The sequence below is a fragment of the Chrysemys picta genome, chromosome 7, assembly GCF_011386835.1.
Source record: "Chrysemys picta bellii isolate R12L10 chromosome 7, ASM1138683v2, whole genome shotgun sequence".
NCBI classification, from domain to species: domain Eukaryota; kingdom Metazoa; phylum Chordata; order Testudines; family Emydidae; genus Chrysemys; species Chrysemys picta.
In genome coordinates this window covers 89,517,515-89,538,071 of record NC_088797.1, presented here as the reverse complement: position 1 = coordinate 89,538,071, position 20,557 = coordinate 89,517,515, and the positions used below count along the sequence as shown (strand labels likewise).

Here is a 20,557-nt window from a genome sequence, read left to right as displayed (position 1 = left end):
TACCATTAGGTGCAGTAGGTGGTGACCAGCTGCCAAAATATTTTGGCAAGTATTTCCGCAGCTCTAGAAGAACACTGTCACAACAGTCAGCAGCATAAACCTGAAACAAAAGAGGGGAAATATAACTTTAAATTATGCATTTTATATTTTCAAGAGCCCACTGCTACCTGTATTCCATAATGTTTACAACTACTTTACATGTAAAAACCTACAAGTATATATGAGAAATTCAAGATATTTGTAATCTTCCAACATGCAGAACATACATTGATTTTTACTATCCAGGGAATACTGTATTAGCTAACTTGAACAAAAAAAAAAAAAAATAAGTTAATCTTTTCTTATCAAAATTTAAGCTGTAATTGTTGGTATTAAAAAGCCAGTATAGTACAGACTGAGTTCATTCTTCTATCCTAAATCCTGGATTTTGAAGGATTACTATAGATTTTAGCTATTTTAAATTGTATCAAGCTTAGAATACAGATTCAGTTTGGATTCTTTTTTCCTCACTTCCCCACCCCCAAAAACCTCAGTACATCCTTTGAATAATTACACAGCCATAACACGCTATTCAGATACATCTGTTTTCCTCTGCTTTTGTTTTTTTTCTTGAATTTGGCAAGAAACGGTTGGAAAAAATTGTTTGGGAATAGTAGCCGCTCTTTATTACATTTCTGCAGTATTAATTTCTCATTCACATAAACTGGAATTTAGAGACGGTCCTATAACTACAACCACTTTTAAATGGTGTTGTTGCTAGCAGGGTTCTAAAAAACATTTCCCTGGCTAGTGTGGAATGGAATTTTTTGTCAGAGAACGTAGCTGCAGGCAGCACAGCAGATAACTTAGAGCACACTTTTACTAGCATGGGTTTTAGGCCCCCTCCAAAAAATGCATGTCCACACTGATAAAGGATACAGACCACTGTTAAACATCAAGTCTAAACACTTGTAGACAGCAAGGCCCCAAAGCCATTGCAGATGTGGGTCAATTCCTATCCACATTGTAGCAACTGTGCTGGAAGACCTCCCAGGCACAGTGTAGTAGTTACCTAGAAATACTAACACATTCGCATTCTGCAACAGACCATACTGCAATGTTTTAATTGCATTTCCAAACTGTTTACAAAGCTTCTTAAATCCAAAACTTAAATACAACTCCCAAACAAACAGGGCCCCATTTATGTTGTAAAACTAACCCATATAGCCATGGCAGGAGATTTCCTTCTTATAATTGAATCTCCTCCTCAAAACTCATAGACTCATAGACTTTAAGGTCAGAAGGGACCATTATGATCATCTGGTCTGACCCCCTGCATGCTGCAGGCCACAAAACCGTCCCTACCCTTTCCTTGACTCTGCTGATGAAGTCCCCAAATCCTGAAGATGTTACATGGTAAACTGAACTAAATGATACCACAATGGCTTTAGGACAAAGGTGAACAAAAAAGTCTAGTTACAATTCCACAAACATCAAGACAAACCTCAACTGTGACTATTTATGTCAATTCAAGTACATTGGAGCATCAAGCAGCAGCAGAATGTTAAAGCTGGTCAGAGCAATTTTGTCTTAGGTTTCGTCTTACCTTCAGTCTAACCTTGAGTTGAGCACTCACAAGTTAGTCATCTTGATTTAGCCTAATTTGACAGAGCACAATCACACTGCAGAAGAGCAGTCAAGTTCCGCATAGCTGCTATCATGCCCAATGTCTACACTGGCACTGTATACAGTTGAGAGAGATTTCTGGGTAAATATCCCATTATCCGTATCACCACAGCTCAATGCTCAATACATGTGTGTTCACAGGGCGCTGTGGGTAAAGTGTCTGTCCCCTCTGGGAATTGTGGGAAGACATGATCTAGGCCCAGGAAATCCACTGCCTGCCAGGACACAAGCTGTTGTGCTTTTACCTGCTTGTGCTCTAAGATATGCAACCTGCTCATTGCAACAGCTAGGACCAACAACTATTATTTTTTATGAAGGCAATGTTTCTTTGGCGTGCCTCTGCGAAAGCTGCCACTAAGAGACTTAAAGAGTCGGTTTCCCCAGAGAAGGCAGCGGTGGTGCTTACTGTTAAAAGCACACCAAGAAGAGATCAGTACCACGCAGATATGGAGGCCTGGACCCAGCTGATGTTCTCTTTCACAACAAACACACCATCACCCCACTCCCAGGACCAGAGTGGTGGGACTATATATTGTGATGGAAATATACAATCAGCAGTAGGCCCAGAACTTTTGTATGAGGAAAGCAAGATCCCTGGAGATGGGGGGCGGGGGGGAGAGAAGAGAATTCGCCTGGGGCCTGAAGGACCAAAACACTCAGACAAGAGAAGCAATAGTGGTCCAGAAGCACGTTGCTATTGAACTATGGAACCCAGCAACTCCATACCGATCTATTGTAATAATTTTGGGATTGGCAAATCCCTATTTGACACAGTGGTCACAGAAATCTGCTCTACAGCAACGTAGGGAGGTTATTCAGAAATAACTGTGGAGTTTGAACAGATGGCATTCCCAAACTGTGCAGGTGCTATTGATGGCACGCCTATACTTATCATATGCCCGCCAACTTAAGCAGGTACATTAACAGGAAGGGCTACTACATCATCATTATGCAGGACTACTGTGTCAGAGTCATGGACACCTACATAGGATACACATGGTAGACTACACAAGATGAGGGTGTTCTGGAGGTCTGGTCTGTTTCAGTGTAGGTAAGCTAATACTGGATTCTGACCTAGTGACAGTGTTCAGTAGGATGTCCATGTCCATTCTCATTTCAGCCAACCCTGCCTACCCTCTGATGCCCTAGGTGATATAGACTTATGATTTCCACTGCCCTCGCAAGAGAGAGTACAATTACAAACCAAACAGTTAAAGGATGGTAGCAGAATGTGCTTTTGACAGCAAGGAAGATGGTGCTACTTACAGACTCATTTGGACTGTAGTATATATAATGCCAAACATGGCACAGACACATGTGTTTCACAATCTAAGGGGGAATATCTGGGGGCAGAATGGATTGAGGACACCCATGATTTGGAGTCTGCTTACAGACAGCCACCTAGTGCACCTCTTGATTCTAGCACAGATTCCATTACAACAACAGACACATGGGATGCCTTGTGCACCCCCATTTGAGCTGTGTGGGAACTATACTGGTGCGGATGCCAGAATGTGGGCCAGGGGAGTGAAATGAAATGTGGTCTTGCAATATTTTTATATGAAATAAAACCTGGTGGACCTGTTATTTCTGTTTGATTTATTTATCCACTGCAACTCCAGAACTCAGTATGTGACTAAGCAAAGCTTTATTAAAGATCAGCATATTTAGGCATCCAGATCCCATGACAAAGTTGAAAGAATGTACAAAATGAAAGAAACAAGTGCAAAACAGCAACAGTGGCATGCAAGAGTGTAACAGTGCAACACACTCCAAACATCGGACATCAAAATAAACTGAAAATATTGTGCCATGTTATATATGAAAGGAACTGCACGTTAGGATGTGTTCACTTCATCCATATTCAAACTGGAACAGAGTGCAGCAGATAACTGCTGCCTGGCTTCGCCCACAGCGAGAGTTGTCCATAGGTTGGAGGTCATGGTACAATGGAGACAAAATTATGGGATTGGACATAGGTAAACAGATAATTTGGACAGGACAGCTTTGAGCTGAATGGCTCATGATCCTCAAACATCTCAATCACATCCCTCTGAAATGCCATGTCTCACTTCCTTATCTCCTGATCATAAAGAAAATACTCCACCAGCATTTCCCTTTCAGCTCAGAATTGCTTCTCTCTTTGCTTTTCAGCCTTCCCTAGGTCCTCCTGCCAGCACCCAAGGTGTTCCATAATGTTGTTCTGATCACCTGGTGAACTCCTTATGCAACTCCAGCTGCATATTCTCCTTGCAGATACCCTGAGTTGGTAAAAAAAGCAAGACAAGCTCACTCGTGGTTTGCTCTACCTCTCGAGGCATGATGGCTGTCTCACGGTATGGTGTCACTGAGGGTGCTGATGAGGATGTTAATGATTGAGCACATTAACAAGAAAACCTCTAATTTACGAGTGAAATCATTAATGAAGACAAAGGGCTTCTCTACACTGTGCAGCAATGTGTGCCAGAGGGGTCTAATTTGTGAAGCACCCTAATGTGTTGCACTTTAACTGCCCAGAGTAGACCTCGAACTAGGTATTTTTTAATGTTAACATATGCGCTTTGCCACACCATGCAAACAAGTCTTTAAATGGGGTTCTACTCTGAAAAACAAAACTCCTACATAACAGCATTGGGAGGTTTCATGTTTGTTGCCTTAGTGACTTCCAAAACAAATCTGTTCAGTTTACATGTAACGAGACTGCTTTCCTCATTGTCAACCTGGATCTGGGTTCTCTTAGCTCACATAGATGATAAATATTCTACAAATCAAACTGAGTCGACAATTCTGTTGACATGAACCAGAAAAAAAAGAGTTCAGTTACCTGATGTAACATGATTCTGGGACGTATTAACAGGTGTGTTGTGAGCAAGACACGAGAAGTCATTCTTCCGCTTTACTCTGCTCTGGTTAGGTCTCAGCTGTAGTATTGTGTCCAGTTCTGGGCACCGCATTTCAAGAAAGATGTGGAGAAATTGGAAAGGGTCCAGAGAAGAGCAACAAGAATGATTAAAGGTCTTGAGAACATGACCTATGAAGGAAGTCTGAAAGAATTGGTTTCAGAGTAGCAGCCGTGTTAGTCTGTATCCGCAAAAAGAAGAACAGGAGTACTTGTGGCACCTTAGAGACTAACAAATTTATTAGAGCATAAGCTTTCGTGGACTACAGCCCACTTCTTCGGATGCATATAGAATGGAACATATATTGAGGAGATATATATACACACATACAGAGAGCATAAACAGGTGGGAGTTGTCTTACCAACTCTGAGAGGCCAATTAATTAAGAGAAAAAAAAACTTTTGAAGTGATAATCAAGATAGCCCAGTACAGACAGTTTGATAAGAAGTGTGAGCATAAAACTAGACACAATCAACTCCGGTTTGAATAAGGACTGGGAATGGCTGAGCCATTACAAACATTGATTCTATCTCTCCTTGTAAGTATGCTCACACTTCTTATCAAACTGTCTGTACTGGGCTATCTTGATTATCACTTCAAAAGTTTTTTTTCTCTTAATTAATTGGCCTCTCAGAGTTGGTAAGACAACTCCCACCTGTTTATGCTCTCTGTATGTGTGTATATATATATATATATATATATCTCCTCAATATATGTTCTATTCTATATGCATCCGAAGAAGTGGGCTGTAGTCCACGAAAGCTTATGCTCTAATAAATTTGTTAGTCTCTAAGGTGCCACAAGTACTCCTGTTCTTCTTTTTGAAAGAATTGGGTTTGTTTAGTTTGGAAAAGAGACGACTGAGAGGGGACAGGATAGCAGTTTTCAGGTATCTAAACGGGTGTCACAAGGAGGAGGGAGAAAACTTGTTCACCTTAGCCTCTAAGGATAGAGCAAGAAGCAATGGGCTTAAACTGCAGCAAGGGAGGTCTAGGTTAGACATTAGGAAAAAGTTCCTAACTGTCAGGGTGGTTAAACACAGAAATAAATTGCCTAGGGAGGTTGTGGAATCTCCATCTCTGGAGATATTTAAGAGTAGGTTAGATAAATGTCTATCAGGGATGGTCTAGACAGTATTTGGTCCTGCCATGCGGGCAGGGGACTGGACTCGATGACCTCTTGAGGTCCCTTCCAGTCCTAGAATCTATGACTCTATAAACCTGTTCTGCTTTGGTTTTATGGTACTAATAAAGATTTATTTTAGCCAATAAAATAAGCAGATATGATTCTGAACAGACACAGGAACAGCATGTTGATTAAAAGATGCCATTTCTACAATTTTTAAGATCAGAATCATATAGTTTGACTTACTTTTATGATAGTAATATTAGTGTCCATGGACTTGGGACGGTACCAAAAATACACTTCTGTAGATTCAGAACACTAATGCACTTTAGGATATCCCAACTTCAAGATCAAATAAAAAACAGGGCTTAATCACTCTAAGAATAAAGAAGATTTCTTAAATAGTCTACTATCCTGTGAAGAAGTGCAGATGTATAACAGCTGTGTTTTAAAATGGAAAAAATATCTTACTGTCATGCTAAAGGAGGAGTTACTGCTTCAACACCAATGTAATGGAATAAAGAGCATTATGTTAATCAGCCTCCTACAAAGTTGTCTTGATCCCAAAAGCAAGAGAGATTTTTTCTTAAACCTAGACTAATTTCACTTAAGATATTCAGATCATTTGTTTTTCTTTAAATACAGATCTCAGTATCAGTTTTCATGATTAAACTTTTTTTTGGCGGGTAGAGGAGAGAACTGTGTCAACTAAGAACATATATTTGGTTCATAATGGAGGAAGATCTGGGAAAGCCACCCAATTAAGCAGTAACTGCAAAAAATTGTTCAGGAAGCATTGCTCATTCTCATGCATAAAAGAGAGCAATGCCTGTTCATAATAAAGAGCCCAGTAGTAATAATCAGCAGCTAATGGACATCTTCTCCTTTGATTACAGTGTGTTTACTGGAGTGCATGCAATCAGACACAAAGTCCAGAATGCTGACTATGAACTGAATAGGGGATCTTGCATATTAATGTGAAATTGCATTGTCTACTTTGTTTTAAGACAGCCAAGGACATGCAACTAAATTTCACAAGTACAGGAGTCAACAAATTCAGTTACGATATCTACAACAATGGTAACTTGAACAGGAGTACTTGTGGCACCTTAGAGACTAACAAATTTATTTGAGCGTAAGCTTTCGTGGGTACAGCCCACTTCATCGGATGCATAGAATGGAACATATAGTAAGGAGATATACTCTGCTGGCTCTTGCAACGCTTCCTCAGCTCTCGTCCCCTAACGCCCCTACTCTACTTGCAGTACATTGATGACATTTTCATCATCTGGACCCATGGAAAAGAAGCCCTTGAGGAATTCCATCATGATTTCAACAATTTTCACCCCACCATCAACCTCAGCCTGGACCAGTCCACACAAGAGATCCACTTCCTGGACACTACAGTACTAATAAACGATGGCCACATAAACACCACCCTATACCGAAAACCTACTGACCGCTATACTTATCTTCATGTCTCCAGCTTTCATCCAGACCACACCCACTTGATCCATTGTCTACAGCCAAGCTCTACGATACAATCGCATTTGCTCCAACTCCTCAGACAGAAACAAACACCTACAAGATCTCTATCAAGCACTCTTACAACTACAATACCCACCTGCTGAAGTGAAGAAACAGATTGACAGATCTAGAAGAGTACCCAGAAGTCACCTACTACAGGACAGGCCCAACAAAGAAAGTAACAGAACGCCACTAGCCATCACCTTCAGCCCCCAACAAAAACCTCTCCAGTGTATCATCAAGGATCTACAACCTATCCTGAAGGATGATCCATCACTCTCACAGATTTTGGGAGACAGGCCAGTCCTTGCTTACAGACAGCCCCCAAACCTGAAGCAAATACTCACCTGCAACCACACACCACACAACAAAAAACGCTAACCCAGGAACCTATCCTTGCAACAGAGCCCGTTGCCAACTCTGTCCACATATCTATTCAGGGGATCCCATCATAGGACCTAATCACATCAGCCACACTATCAGAGGCTCGTTCACCTGCACATCTACCAATGTGATATATGCCATCATGTGCCAGCAATGCCCCTCTGCCATGTACATTGCCAAACCGGATAGTCACTACGTAAAAGAATAAATGGACACAAATCAGACTTCAAAAACCAGTTGGAGAACACTTCAATCTCCCTGGCCACTCGATTACAGACCTAAAAGTCACAATATTACAACAAAAAAACTTCAAAAACAGACTCCAATGAGAGACTGCTGAATTGGAATTAATTTGCAGATTGGACACTGTTAAATTAGGCTTGAATAAAGACTGGGAGTGGATAGGCCATTACACAAAGTAAAACTATTTCCCCATGCTTATTCTCCCCACACACACACAATTCCTCACATCTTCTTGTCAATTGCTGGAAATGGGCCATTTTCATTACCACTACAAACAGTTCTTTCTCTCTCCTGCTGATAATAGCTCACCTTAACTGATCATTCTCTTTATAGTGTGTATGGTTACATCCATTGTTTCATGTTCTCTCTCTCTCTCTCTCTCTGTGTGCGCGCACGCACACACACTCACTCACACTGTATTTTCCACTGCATGCATCCGACGAAGTGGGTTGTAGCCCATGAAAGCTTATGCTCAAATAAATTTGTTAGTCTCTATGCCACAAGCACTTTGTTAGTGCCACAAGTACTCCTGTTCTTTTTGCGGATACAGACCAACACGGCTGCTACTCTGAAACCATTTCAGACAGTTTGACAAGAAGGTGTGAGGATACTTAACATGGGGAAATAGATTCAATGTGTGTAATGGCTCAGCCATTCCCAGTCTCTATTGAAGCCTAAATTGATGATATCTAGTTTGCATATTAATTCAAGTTCAGCAGTTTCTCCTTGGAGTCTGTTTCTGAAGCTTTTCTGTTGCAAAACTGCCACCTTTAAGTCTGTTCCTAAGTGACCAGAGAGGTTGAAGTGTTCTCCTACTCGTTTTTGAATGTTATGATTCCTGATGTCAGATATGTGTCCATTTATTCTTTTGTGTAGAGACTGTCCAGTTTGGCCAATGTACATGGCAGAGGGGCATTGCTGGCACATGATGGCATATATCACATTGGTAGATGTGCAGGTGAACGAGCCCCTGATGGCGTGGCTGATGTGATTAGGTCCTATGATGATGTCACTTGAATAGATATGTGGACAGAGTTGGCATCGGGCTTTGTTGCAAGGATAGGTTCCTGGGTTAGTATTTTTGTTGTGTGGTTGCTAGTGAGTATTTGCTTTAGGTTGGGGGGCTGTCTGTAAGCGAGGACAGGTCTGTCACCCCTTAGGCTCATAAAATAGCATTACCGTTAATGCAACATTAAGCAATACATGCTGTGTGCACAATAACTACAAAAGTTGGAAACATGGACCATCAGTAAGTCTTGCCTGGAACCCAAAGATTACTGCTTATTCCAAACACGTAATCCTAAGCAAGTACATCACTCATTCACGGTGACAGTCTGCACCTTATGTTCACTCCTTTTACAAGACTATGATAAATGTTGTACAAAGCATGCCTTGTGAGGTATCATTTGAAAACTCATAACTGGCTGATCGTTACTACCTTGGTAAAATGTGTGTGGCAACATACCACATAAAGATTCTACTGTACAATATTAGAGAGACATGTTCCAAGTTTGCAAAAACAGCCACAAACCAGTTCCTCAGAAACAAAAAGGCAAGCAGACCCCTCAGCCAGGTGAGACTTTATATGAGCTTGTATTGTCCTAGAGGGAGCTGGATAGTACAAGATACACATTTCTGGGGGAAAGTCTGGGACTGGGAATATGCTGATGTTCCTCTGCAGTGTAATTTAAGAGCGCCTGGCAATAGCATTCATACAATATAGCAGGAAGTAATTTACATGCTGGAGGTTGTGTATGAGCAGACCAGGAGTGGTGCTCTCACAGTAAAGCAGTGTAAAAAAGGCACCCCAGGTTGGAGAATTGAGGGGACAGCTGTTCAGTCCAGATTGTATCCTGGGTAATGGCACATTAATAAAATCCAATTTTTAAAGCAATCATTTTTAATTTTTTCAAGTTATCACCATTCTGTGTAACACGTGTATGCAAATTCCAAAAATATGCCCATTAGTAGCACAAAGTCAAACACATTTTTGTAAAATCTTCATATAATCAATCAAAAATTGCACAACAAACTTATGCCAGTTCATACTGGCGTAGGTATGGATGCCACATACCATGAGCTATATTTTTCAGATAGCACAAATGGAAGCTATCGAATCTAATGGTAGTCCAGGTTTAAAACTATAAATTGGATGTTTGGTGTCTGCCCCAAAATACCTTTTTGGAGGGAAATGGTAGGGAGGGAGTTTGAGCCCAAACAACTCATCTGTTTTTGACTAAGAGAGGGTGTGGGTGAGGCAGGGAACACTAGTTCCTATTAAAAATTGTAAGAATTTTTATAAACAGCTTAATGCATCTAAGTGACTTGGAGCAGAGAAAACACTGAATTTTAGAAGGAAAACTAGTTTTTACTATAACAGAGCCTTTAAATGGTTTTGGTGAAACTAGTCATTTGACAGCATCTCAAATGTTTTGAAATTGCATTATGAACATGTGCAGTGCAATTGATATGGTTTTTAAAGTACTTTTTAGCAATACTGAGAACAAAGATAAATGTGCAGGGAATGAGACAAGGAGAAAGAATAAGACCAGGCTCACCAAGACCACTCCCCTCAAACTTCTCTGCTGCCAGCTATTGTAGCTTGTCCTATAAATTAAGTGGTTGAAATCTGTCCTACAGTGCTGAAGGTTCAGGGTTCAGACACTTCCGATAATGCATGATGGGATGTTGTTATAGTTGTAAATAATAATTTTTTTAAAAGAACATTAGGTTGTAAAGTCATGCATTTAAAAGCTAGGAAATGCCAGATTTATGACTGCATATGCAGCTTTAATTATGCCTCTTTGTGGAAATGCATTATGATAAAGCCTTCAGTTATATGAACATGCTTTAGATTTCCCACAGCACCACGGCCTCATGCAGTGCATGAGATACAAGCACAAACGAGTGGGGTGGGGGAGAATTAAGGTTGTAACAGCAACTGTAAATCTAAAATTTCCTAACTTTTAACTGTTCGATTTCACAACTTCTTAAGTAGTATCATGTGACTGTCACAGGATAATGTGGAAATACATTCATGTCACAAGTCAAAAGTCAGATGAGGTTTCCCTTTAGCCAACTATTCTAATATTTCTCAACACACCTCAGTAAACATATGTCAGAATAGTCATTCAACTACTGAGGAAGTTAACAATTACAAAACTTTGAGTTCATGAATATTTATAAAGAATTATGAAAATTATTTTAAATATCAAAAATATAGTTGTATGTAAACTTCCAGACTCTAGCAAAAAAGATACTTATGTCTGAGACTAAAGGGAAATTGCACTTAATTTCTCAGGATATTCCCACTCCCACAATTGTGGGAAATCTTTTTGCTGGGCAAAACTGGGCCTTGTAAATATTATAAAATTACTCTTCTGACAAAGACAGCTATACTATAAGTTGCAATAAAGCAATAGTTTTTCTACTAAAAATTCAACAGCTGCTATTTGACATTTCCATAGTTTACTTTGTAAAACATCTTATGGAAGTGGATTTCAGAAAGTCTCTAATACTTCCAAACTCATTTTTCTTAAAGATGTATTGCTTTGGTGGTGCCTATTAAACTAGATAGACGTTTCAGTTTGATATCAGACAGGAAGAACATGATTTTATATAAAGACATTTCAGTCAATTTTCTAACCAACAGAATACCAAGGCTTTGTCTACTGTCAAGTTTCTGCACAGTAAAGCAGTTTTCTGTGTTGTAACTCCCAAGGTGTACACACTACCAAACCGATTAGTGCGCAAAAACTGCACAGTTGCAGCGCTGTAAAAAAACCCCACCCCAACGAGAGGCATACAGCTTTCTGCGCTGGGGGGGAACAGCACCGTACAGCCAGTGTAGATACCTTGGTCAATTACAGCGCTGTGACTGGCCCCTGGAAGGTGTCCCACCATACTGTTCTCACCTCTCTGGTCATTGCTTTGAACGCTACTGCCCTGCCCTCAGGTGACCAACCGTCATCCCCAGCCCGTAAATTCCTTTGGAATTTTGAAAGTCCTCTTCCTGTTTGCTTGGTGATGTGTGAAGTGGTCTCAGTGCATCTTTTCAGGTGACCATGCCTGCTCCATACACCAGGCGATCCCCCACTTGGAGCAATGCCGAGCTGCTGGACCTCATCAGCATTTGGGGAGAGGAAGCTGTCCAGTCTCAGCTGCGCTCCAGCCGTAGGAATTATACCTATGGAAAGATTTCACGATGCATGACAGAAAGGGGCCATGAGCGGGACACACTGCAGTGCAGGGTCAAAGTGAAGGAGCTGCAGAACGCCTACCACAAGGCGCGGGAGGCAAACTGCCGCTTCGGTGCTGTGCCCATGAGCTGCCGGTTCTACAAAGAGCTCGATGCGATACTCAGTGGCGACCCCACTCCCACTGAGAAGGCCACTGTGGATACTTCAGTGTCTCACGTGTCAGTCGAGAGTGGACCGAGCCAGGAGGAGGAAATCTTGGGCAACGATGTGGAGAAGGGGGACCCAGAGGCAGAGAACAACTCAGAGTTCACAGATGCATGCAGCCAGGAGCTCTTCTCTACCCTGGAAGAGGTTAGCCAGTCACAGCTGTCAGATCTTGGCAAAGCATAAACAGGAGAGGAGACCCCTGGTAAGTGGCTTTGGGAATCACTGAAGCGAGTTGTTGGGGGCAGGAGGGTTGTAGAACGCAGGCTTGTGTCTGTGTGATGCATGTACCACCACATGCCTAGTCTGAGCCATGGAACAGGGTGTTCATGGACTCCCTCACTTCACAGGAATCTGCCTCAGATCTCCAGGAAACTCTCATGGAGATACTGGGCAATTTGCTGCTGCAGGTTCCTTGGCAGAGCTGCTTTGTTTATTGCCCCATTAAGGGTAACTTTCCCACACCACTCTGCTGTCCCTGGAGGAGGCAGGGGAAAAGGGGGGACCATTGCTGCACACAGGCAAGCCATATAAGGGCCAGGGCGGAAGCCGCAGTCTTGGAGAAGACCCTTCCTTGATTCCCTACCAATCCTCAGCAGCAAGATATCTTCCATAATGAACACAGCCTGTGGAAAATGTGGGGACAGGAATGATTATAAGGCCCCGCTACAGTGCTGGCTCTCCCCAAGAGCCACATGCCCAGTATACAGTATGGTCCTGGAACACTGATTTCCCCTGCCCCTGAAGTTACTCACCATTTTCGGGGTCTTGTGGCTCATGTGTGCTTAGTAACAGGTATGTGAATTGTGGCTGTGTTTTAAATCAGTGGTCTGTGTGTTGCAAACAATACTGCTTCTGTAAAATGTTGCATTTTGGCTTCACTGATATGACTTTGGAAGCCCAGCCTCCCTTTTTGTTATCGCTGGCTGAACGGCTGCGCAGAATTAGAAAGCGGCCATGAAGAACTAAAGAGGACTTTCTGTATGAGGTCATGATGCACGCCGCGGCCGAGAAACATGAATTTGAAGGAGTGGCGGGACAGCGAGAAGAAGGACCAAAAGAAGAACACAGTGCACCAGAACTAAGCCAGGGAGCGGCTCTTAAATGTAATGGAGCGCCAAGGGGACACGCCCCAGGTGCTACTAGCACTGCAAACTGAGCAGCTCCGTACCCACCCTCCCCTGCAGCTGCTGTTGCAAAACTTTCCCATGCACCCTCCCAGACACCGTCAACGCACTCTTATCAATCTCCTGGCTCCAGTCTGTACCCACTGCATTCCACTCCTGCCCCATCACAGTCAAGCCCTGTGGACTACCAGTACCCACTGCACTCAACACCCATCTCTCTGCAGTTTAGCCCTGCTGAAGTATAGTACCCACTGCACTGTACTCCAAAAGGAGAATGTTGGATACGATACCTGGACATACACGAATCTTTAACTGTCCCGGGACCCTACCTCCTTCTGGGATCCTCCTTCCCCCGTTTCTCTCAGTGCTGATATGTTTTTTTGTCTCTCCCGCTCACAGTGGTTGTTTTTTAATAAAACAATTGTTTTGGTTTGAAAGCAATCTTTATTCCATTAATTGAAAGCAAACAGAGGCCTGCAAAGCAAAAGGCAAATTTTCTTACACCTTCCTAGTGCATCGTCTGCACCAATCACAATCATCTCCTAGCATTACAAGCACTGCACTCCTGAGCATAGCAACAAATATTAGTGACTTTCAGCTTCAAATTGCTGCCTCAAAGCATCCCTGATCCTTATGGCCCTGCACTGCGCCCCTCTAATAGCCCTGGTCTCTGGCTGTTCAAACTCAGCGTTCCAGCCGCTGAGCCTCAGCGTTCCAGCCCTGAGTGAAGCTTTCACTTTATTTCAGCTTTAGGAATATTATCAGCCAGGTCCAGCCTCCCATATAGGCAGCACCAGCGGGCATTTAAACAGCCAAAAGCACACAACAGTCATTCTGCAATTGCTCAGCCTGTCGTTGAACCGCTCCTTGCTGCTGTCAAGATGCCCTGTGTATGGCTTCATAAGCCATGGCGTTAAGGGGTAGGCAGGGTCTCCCAGGATCACAATGGGCATTTCAACTTCCCCTACGGTGATCTTCTGGTCCAGAAAGAAAGACCCTGCTTGCAGCTTCCCGAACAAGCTAGCATTCCAAAATGTGTGTGCATCATGCACCTTTCCAGACCAGCCTGCCTTAATGTCCGTCAAATGCCCACGGTGATCCACAAGCACCTGAAGAACCATTGAGAAATACCCCTTCTGATTAATGTACTCGGTGACTAGGTAGTCTGGTGCCAGAATTGGAACATGAGTTCATCTATCGCCCCTCCGCAGTTAGGGAAAAGCCCATTTGTGCAAAGCCATCCACAATATCACACGTTGTCCAGAGTCATGGTCTTTCGGAGCAGGATGCAATTAATGGCCCTGCACACTTACATCAACATGAGTCTAACGGTCGACTTTCCCACTCCGAACTGGTTAGCGACCAATCGGTAGCAGTCTGGAGTAGCCAGCTTCCACAGTGCAATTGCCACGCTCTTCTCCAACAGCAGGGCAGCTCTCATTCTCGTGTCCTCACACCACAGAGCTTGGGCGAACTCATCACACAGTCCCACAAATGTGGCTTTCCTCATCCGAAAGTTCTGCAGCCACTGCTCATCATCCCAGACGTGCATGACTATGTGATCCCACCACTCAGTGCTTGTTTCCCGAGCCCAAAAGCGATGTTCCACTGTGATCAGCCCTCTGTGAATGCCACAAGCAATCTCGTGTTGGAGCTACTACACATGGCAAGATCAATGTCGGACTATTCTTGCCTTTGTAGTTTAAGGAATAACCCCACTGCCACTCATGACGTGTTGGTCAGAGCGAGCAGCATACTAGTCCACAGTTCAGGATCCATTCCTGCAGATCAAAGAGGCAAGAGTGCGCAGTACACAAACCATTGAAAGATGGCGCCAAATGCGGACGGAAGCACAGGGATTGCATCACCGGACATTGGGACAGGACCCACGATCCCCCGCAACCTCCTCCGCCTTCCCACAATTCTTAGCGGCAGAAGAGGAAGAGATGCACTGTGAGATAGCTGCCCAGAATGCACCGCTCTGAATACCGCTGCAAGTGCCGCAAGTGTGAAAACACTATCGTGCAGGCAGCTGACAGTGTGAACACACAACAGCAGTTTCTCTTCAGCACTCTCCGAGCGGCACTGTAACTCTGCTAGTGTATACATAAACAAATCTGAAATGTAACTTGGGGTAAGTTTTGCATAATGAAAATTAAGCAACACTTCAAAGGACTTGCAGCCTCAGGGAACGAGTAAATAGCAGTTAGCAATAGCCTGAGGTTCCAAGGGGCATGCCAAACACTGATCCATGTAGGGTTGTTTAATATGCCTTACACTAAAACTCTTCAGCACATCCAAACATTAACACGAAGTTACCAGGAACCCAAGAATGGCAATACTGAGAAAAGGATCTTCTCTGGGAGCTAGAAGTGAAAGTGACAGTCAGGCAAGATATACACCAACTAGTTGTAAAACACTACCCATCAAATTGATCTGGTTATAGTTTACCTTACTATTCTCCACCTCTTGCTTCCCATGCAATGGGGGTTATAAGATTGCAGAGGAAAAGCCTCGCAACACTCATATCCCTTTATAGGCATTATGAATGGTCTTTATCTTATAAGCAGAAACACAATCAGATCAGAGTCCAGTCCAATCTTTGGCTGGTTTGAGTTTCTTGACTGGTGCAAGATTAAAAAGGAGACAATGAGTTAACATAAAATAAAAATACTATCTCAACACTGGTACAAACCATCCTACTCAGCACAAACTAAGTAGCTTGTTTCAGAGTCCTGCTTTCCAGTATCATTGGAATTAGAGACAGTATCTTCTCACAGCAAATACTTTGTAACCAAAATAAACTTCTTCAGGCCCTTATCCCTTCCCTGGCCTATGCAGTCATCATCACAGCATCTTCAATTCTGATTCTGTACAAAAGCTCGCTCTCTATTTAACTTCTAATCTTAAGATCTAAGGAAGCAGCCGTCATTTTCCTTCCTTCGAGAACATCTAGTACAGCTTAAACCCCACCCCCCCTGCCCAACTCCCACAAGTCTTTTTAAACAAACAAACAAAAACAAACAACAAACAGACTACATTTTCTTGAAGAAATCCATTATATCATACACATCATACCTCAGACTACTATTGGTACTACTTAGCAGATTAATAAATTTTGCAACAAATCACATATTTTTACTTAAAAAACATATAAAAAAATAATCTGACCAACAGCTTAAAAAGTGGGTCTCTTGTCAGGGTCCTTCAAGCATGTCTGTATTCTGGCCAGACACTCTCAAACTGTCTGCCTGGGATCACATCATCTCCAGAGTGTGTGTATTCCAAACAGGAGCAAGAATTTGTTCTTTGTTAGTCATAACCTGTACCCTTCCCCCTTTGAAAAAAAAAAACAACAACAACCACCCAACCCACAATTGGTTTGCATGTCCAGTTCTAAACTAACTTTTGGGCAGTGCTATATCACTTGCCAATCCAGTTTGGCATTATTTATTCTTTTTTCCTTCCCCCAACCAGCATGTTGGAACAATGAGTCCCCTTCTCTTCATCACCCTTCATTCAAACTTATTGTCTTTTAAAGATCCCTCAATACCACCACTTTCAGGCTGATCTTCTGGTCTCCAGATTCAACACTGCAAATAATTTTCAGAGAGTCCAGTCCATGTTATGGACAAATTGCATTAAAAAGAGACAGCCCACTTTAACAAGAGTTCAGCCATAAGTGTGCTCGTAAAAAAAAAAAAAAAAAAAAAAAAAAAAAAATTACTATTGTTACAAGTGATAACTAAGATCACTATAAGAGAAAGATTAAACAAAATAATTCACACAGCCAGGGCCGGCTCCAGGCACCAGCTTGGCAAGCAGGTGCTTGGGCCGGCCACTCCGGAGAGGGGCGGCAGGTCCAGCTATTCGGGGGCAATTCAGCGGATGGTCCCTCACTCCCACTCGGAGCGAAGGACCTTCCACCGAATTGCCACCACAGATCGCGATCGTGGCCTTTTTTTTTTTTTGGGGGGGGGGGGGTGCTGCTTGAAGCAGCCAAAATCCTGGAGCCAGGCCTGCACACAGCAGAGGGGAGAGAAAAGTGATTTGAGCAAAGACACACGAAAACGTGATTATAAGACCATAAACATTAGCATGGGGCAAGTATATTGTCAGACATACCACAGACTTTTACTTAGGACACATCTTAAAAAAAAAAATAATAATAATAATCATCATGACACAGCTTACAAAGTGAATCTCTTGTCCAGGTCCTTCAAGCATGTCTGCATTCTAGCCAAACACTCAAACTATCTGTAAGTTAGTATATTACATATTAGCATGGAGCAAGGTATTAGAGGCAAGTATAATACCTGAAGCTACTTTTAACTCATCTAATATGTTAAATTATTAGTATCTACTACTTAGATTGCAGTAGTACCCAAAACATGCTGGGCACTTTCCAAACAGAAGGAAAAAACTCTACATACAGTCCCTGTCCCAGAGAGCATACAATCTAAGGGAGATAAAAGGACACATCTTCTCCTGAGCCATTCTTTCCCTTCCCCTCTGCCTCCCCCCCCCAATTTAAAAAAATACAGTAAATCCTCCTCCCCGCCACTCATCTTTTCCTCACACCAGTTCCCAGTTTCATTTGTGACATACTAACTGGGAGTATAACCTGGCTTACATGAAACACATTAGAAGTCCTTTACATTGTCCACAGCAATTTAAACAAAAACCAGTAAAAGTAAGCTATCCCCTGGGTGGGCAGAATCCCTTTAGGAGAACTTTCTACTGTAAAGAGTATAGAGAATAGATAACCTTTGAATAATTAATTTCTCCTGCGCTAAAAATATATATCCACTTCTGTTCATCCCAAAATAGGATCCACCTAGGAAGTCAAGACAAGAAGAAAATGGTTCATCTCATATGAGACACCTTGTTTAGGGACCCACAGATCAGCCAAACTGAAAGTTCTACTCCCCAAAAATAGAAATTAAAATGACTAAATGAGATTATCATTAATAAACTAGGCAAAAACCTCTCATTATTTGCACACTGCTAAAACCTTTTTCTCACCAAAAAAACCACTGATAAGAAAAAGATTGACTAAATCTGTTATACACAAATACCATATACTGGATACCAATGGAAACAGCTGAGAAACAGAGAAAGCATACGTTCAATTGGCACATGTTCAAGAGAAGTCATAGGGTAGCCCTCTCCAATGAGCCCTGAAATCATATATATAAAAAAACTGAGACTGCCATACAAGACCCCTCAAGCTGACCAAACCCACAAGGAAGCTGCAGAATCCTCAGCGTGATGGGCACCCAGACCAGCTATGTGGAAAGAACTCTCCCCACATCCCAGGGTTATTAGGATAAGAAATGGTGAGACTTCATTTCAAGGATATTAAAGAATAAAAGGAGAAATACAAACAACTAAAGGTTATCTTGCTAAGTCTGCAGTCTCTAGTGAGGCCTCAAGTAACCAGATTTTAACTAATGCTATATGTATGCCCTCCTTTATAAGTCCAAGCAAACTGGCCTCAGAGAAATTTGAACCATAGCTTTAAGCAATTGCTTTTGAAATCCTAAACTTGTTCCTTTTGGACCAATCAATGACAAAAGCAGGGACCACACTCTTAAAAATACCTTAAAGACAAGTACATCCTTACTCCTTGGAGAAATACTGGAAAAGTGACATGTGTGCTAGGTCAGAGGTTTTCAAACTGGGGGTCGGGACCCCTCAGGGGGTTGTGAGGTTATTACCTGGGGTGTTGTGAGCTGTCCGCCTCCACCCCAAACACCGATTGGCTTCAGCATTTATAATGGTGTTAAATATATTTTAAAAAGTGTTTTTAATTTATTGGGGGGGGGGTCACACTCAGAGGCTTGCTGTGTGAAAGAGGTCACCAGTACAAAAGTTTGAGAACCACTGTGCTAGATACTAAAGAATAATAATAAGTCTTGGTGATTTGCATTGTTCCTTAGTGTAAATGCTGAGCCTTAACCTTAGTCTTTGACAACTGCTTGCAAGACTGTATTGGTGTGCGCAGTACTACCTAAAACACATGGCTACACTTGATGTATGTACAACCAACAGTTCACCACGGAGATTGTATATTGACATGGCTCTGGGTGAATTAAAGAATTGTTCATTGGTTAAGAGTAACCAAAAGTCCTGATTTGAGAAATACTATTTAAAATTAAAAATTGACCTAAAAAGAACCTCGCATTAAATCAGTAAATTAACACTCTCTGGACTCAATAAAAAGGGTTTATCCTATTAGAATCTGTAGCATGGTGGTGACCCCATCCTGCTCTGAAGGGCAGGAAACAGCCCTGGGAGAGGGTTGCAGCGGGGAAAAGCCAGCTGATTGGGGGAAGCAGCCACCACAGGTGAGGCCACGCCCCAATCAGGCCACAGCTGGCTCTATAAGAGGGCTGAGGGCAAGAGGCTAAAAGACAGTCTCTCCGACTCTAGGGAGAGAAGGACTAGGCTGCCTGGGAGCTGAGGAGGGTACCTAGGGTGGAGCAGTGCTGGGGAAGGGCAGAGGGAACTGGGGAGCTCCAGCCTAGCAAAGCCCCAGGCCAAGTTAAGGGCCCACAAAAGGGTACTGGGGCGGCCCAGGAATAGTCAGAGGCAGCTGGTCCAACCCCCCTTCCTGATGATGAGTGGTTTATAGACTGCCGTCTGCCCCAAGGAGCTGTGGCTAGATGATGACTGACAGTAGCCACTAAGGCAAGGTGGGGACAGGGGGTTGGAGGTTCCCCTGGGAGGGGAGACCCAGAGTGAGTGGATTACTGCTGGAGGCAGCACCCTGACATAGAAGGGCACCAGGGTCCAGGAGGGACATGGGGGCAAATGGCAGGTGAGGCATCAGCCAGCAGAGAGCACTCCAGAGGCTGAAAAAGCTAATTCCTGAGACGACCAGCAGGAGGCGCTGCACCCATGAGTCTTCGCCCCACCACAGAGTCCATTCTAATATTAGCCAGAACACTTAATTAGCAAAATGTAATTTGTCAGATTTCATCTTTTAAAGCCAAGTGGTACCTCAATAAATTCATAAAAATTAACCCCTTTCCATACTTACACTGCTCAGAGTAAACTTTCACAGCAGTTCATTATATATATATATATATATATATATATATATATATATACACACACACACACACACACACATATATACATATATACACACACACACAGCCAAATTCAAAGGCTTGAG

General features: G+C 42.7%; 1 protein-coding gene and 1 long non-coding RNA gene across 3 annotated transcripts in view; both read right to left on the bottom strand.

The window, feature by feature from the left end:
• IPMK (inositol polyphosphate multikinase) overlaps positions 1 to 20,557 on the bottom strand; it is an 88,866-nt gene that overhangs the window by 43,474 nt on the left and 24,835 nt on the right. For both annotated transcript variants that reach the window (XM_042856679.2, XM_005301746.5), the window contains exon 3: positions 4 to 100. In XM_042856679.2, the coding sequence (XP_042712613.2) occupies positions 4 to 100 (97 nt within the window). The remainder of the gene's footprint in view (positions 1 to 3; positions 101 to 20,557) is intronic.
• Positions 596 to 20,440, bottom strand: LOC135972756 (uncharacterized). The gene is made up of 2 exons (XR_010589250.1): positions 4,490 to 20,440; positions 596 to 3,926 (listed from the first exon to the last, which is right to left on the bottom strand). It is a non-coding gene; the product is annotated as an uncharacterized LOC135972756 (long non-coding RNA).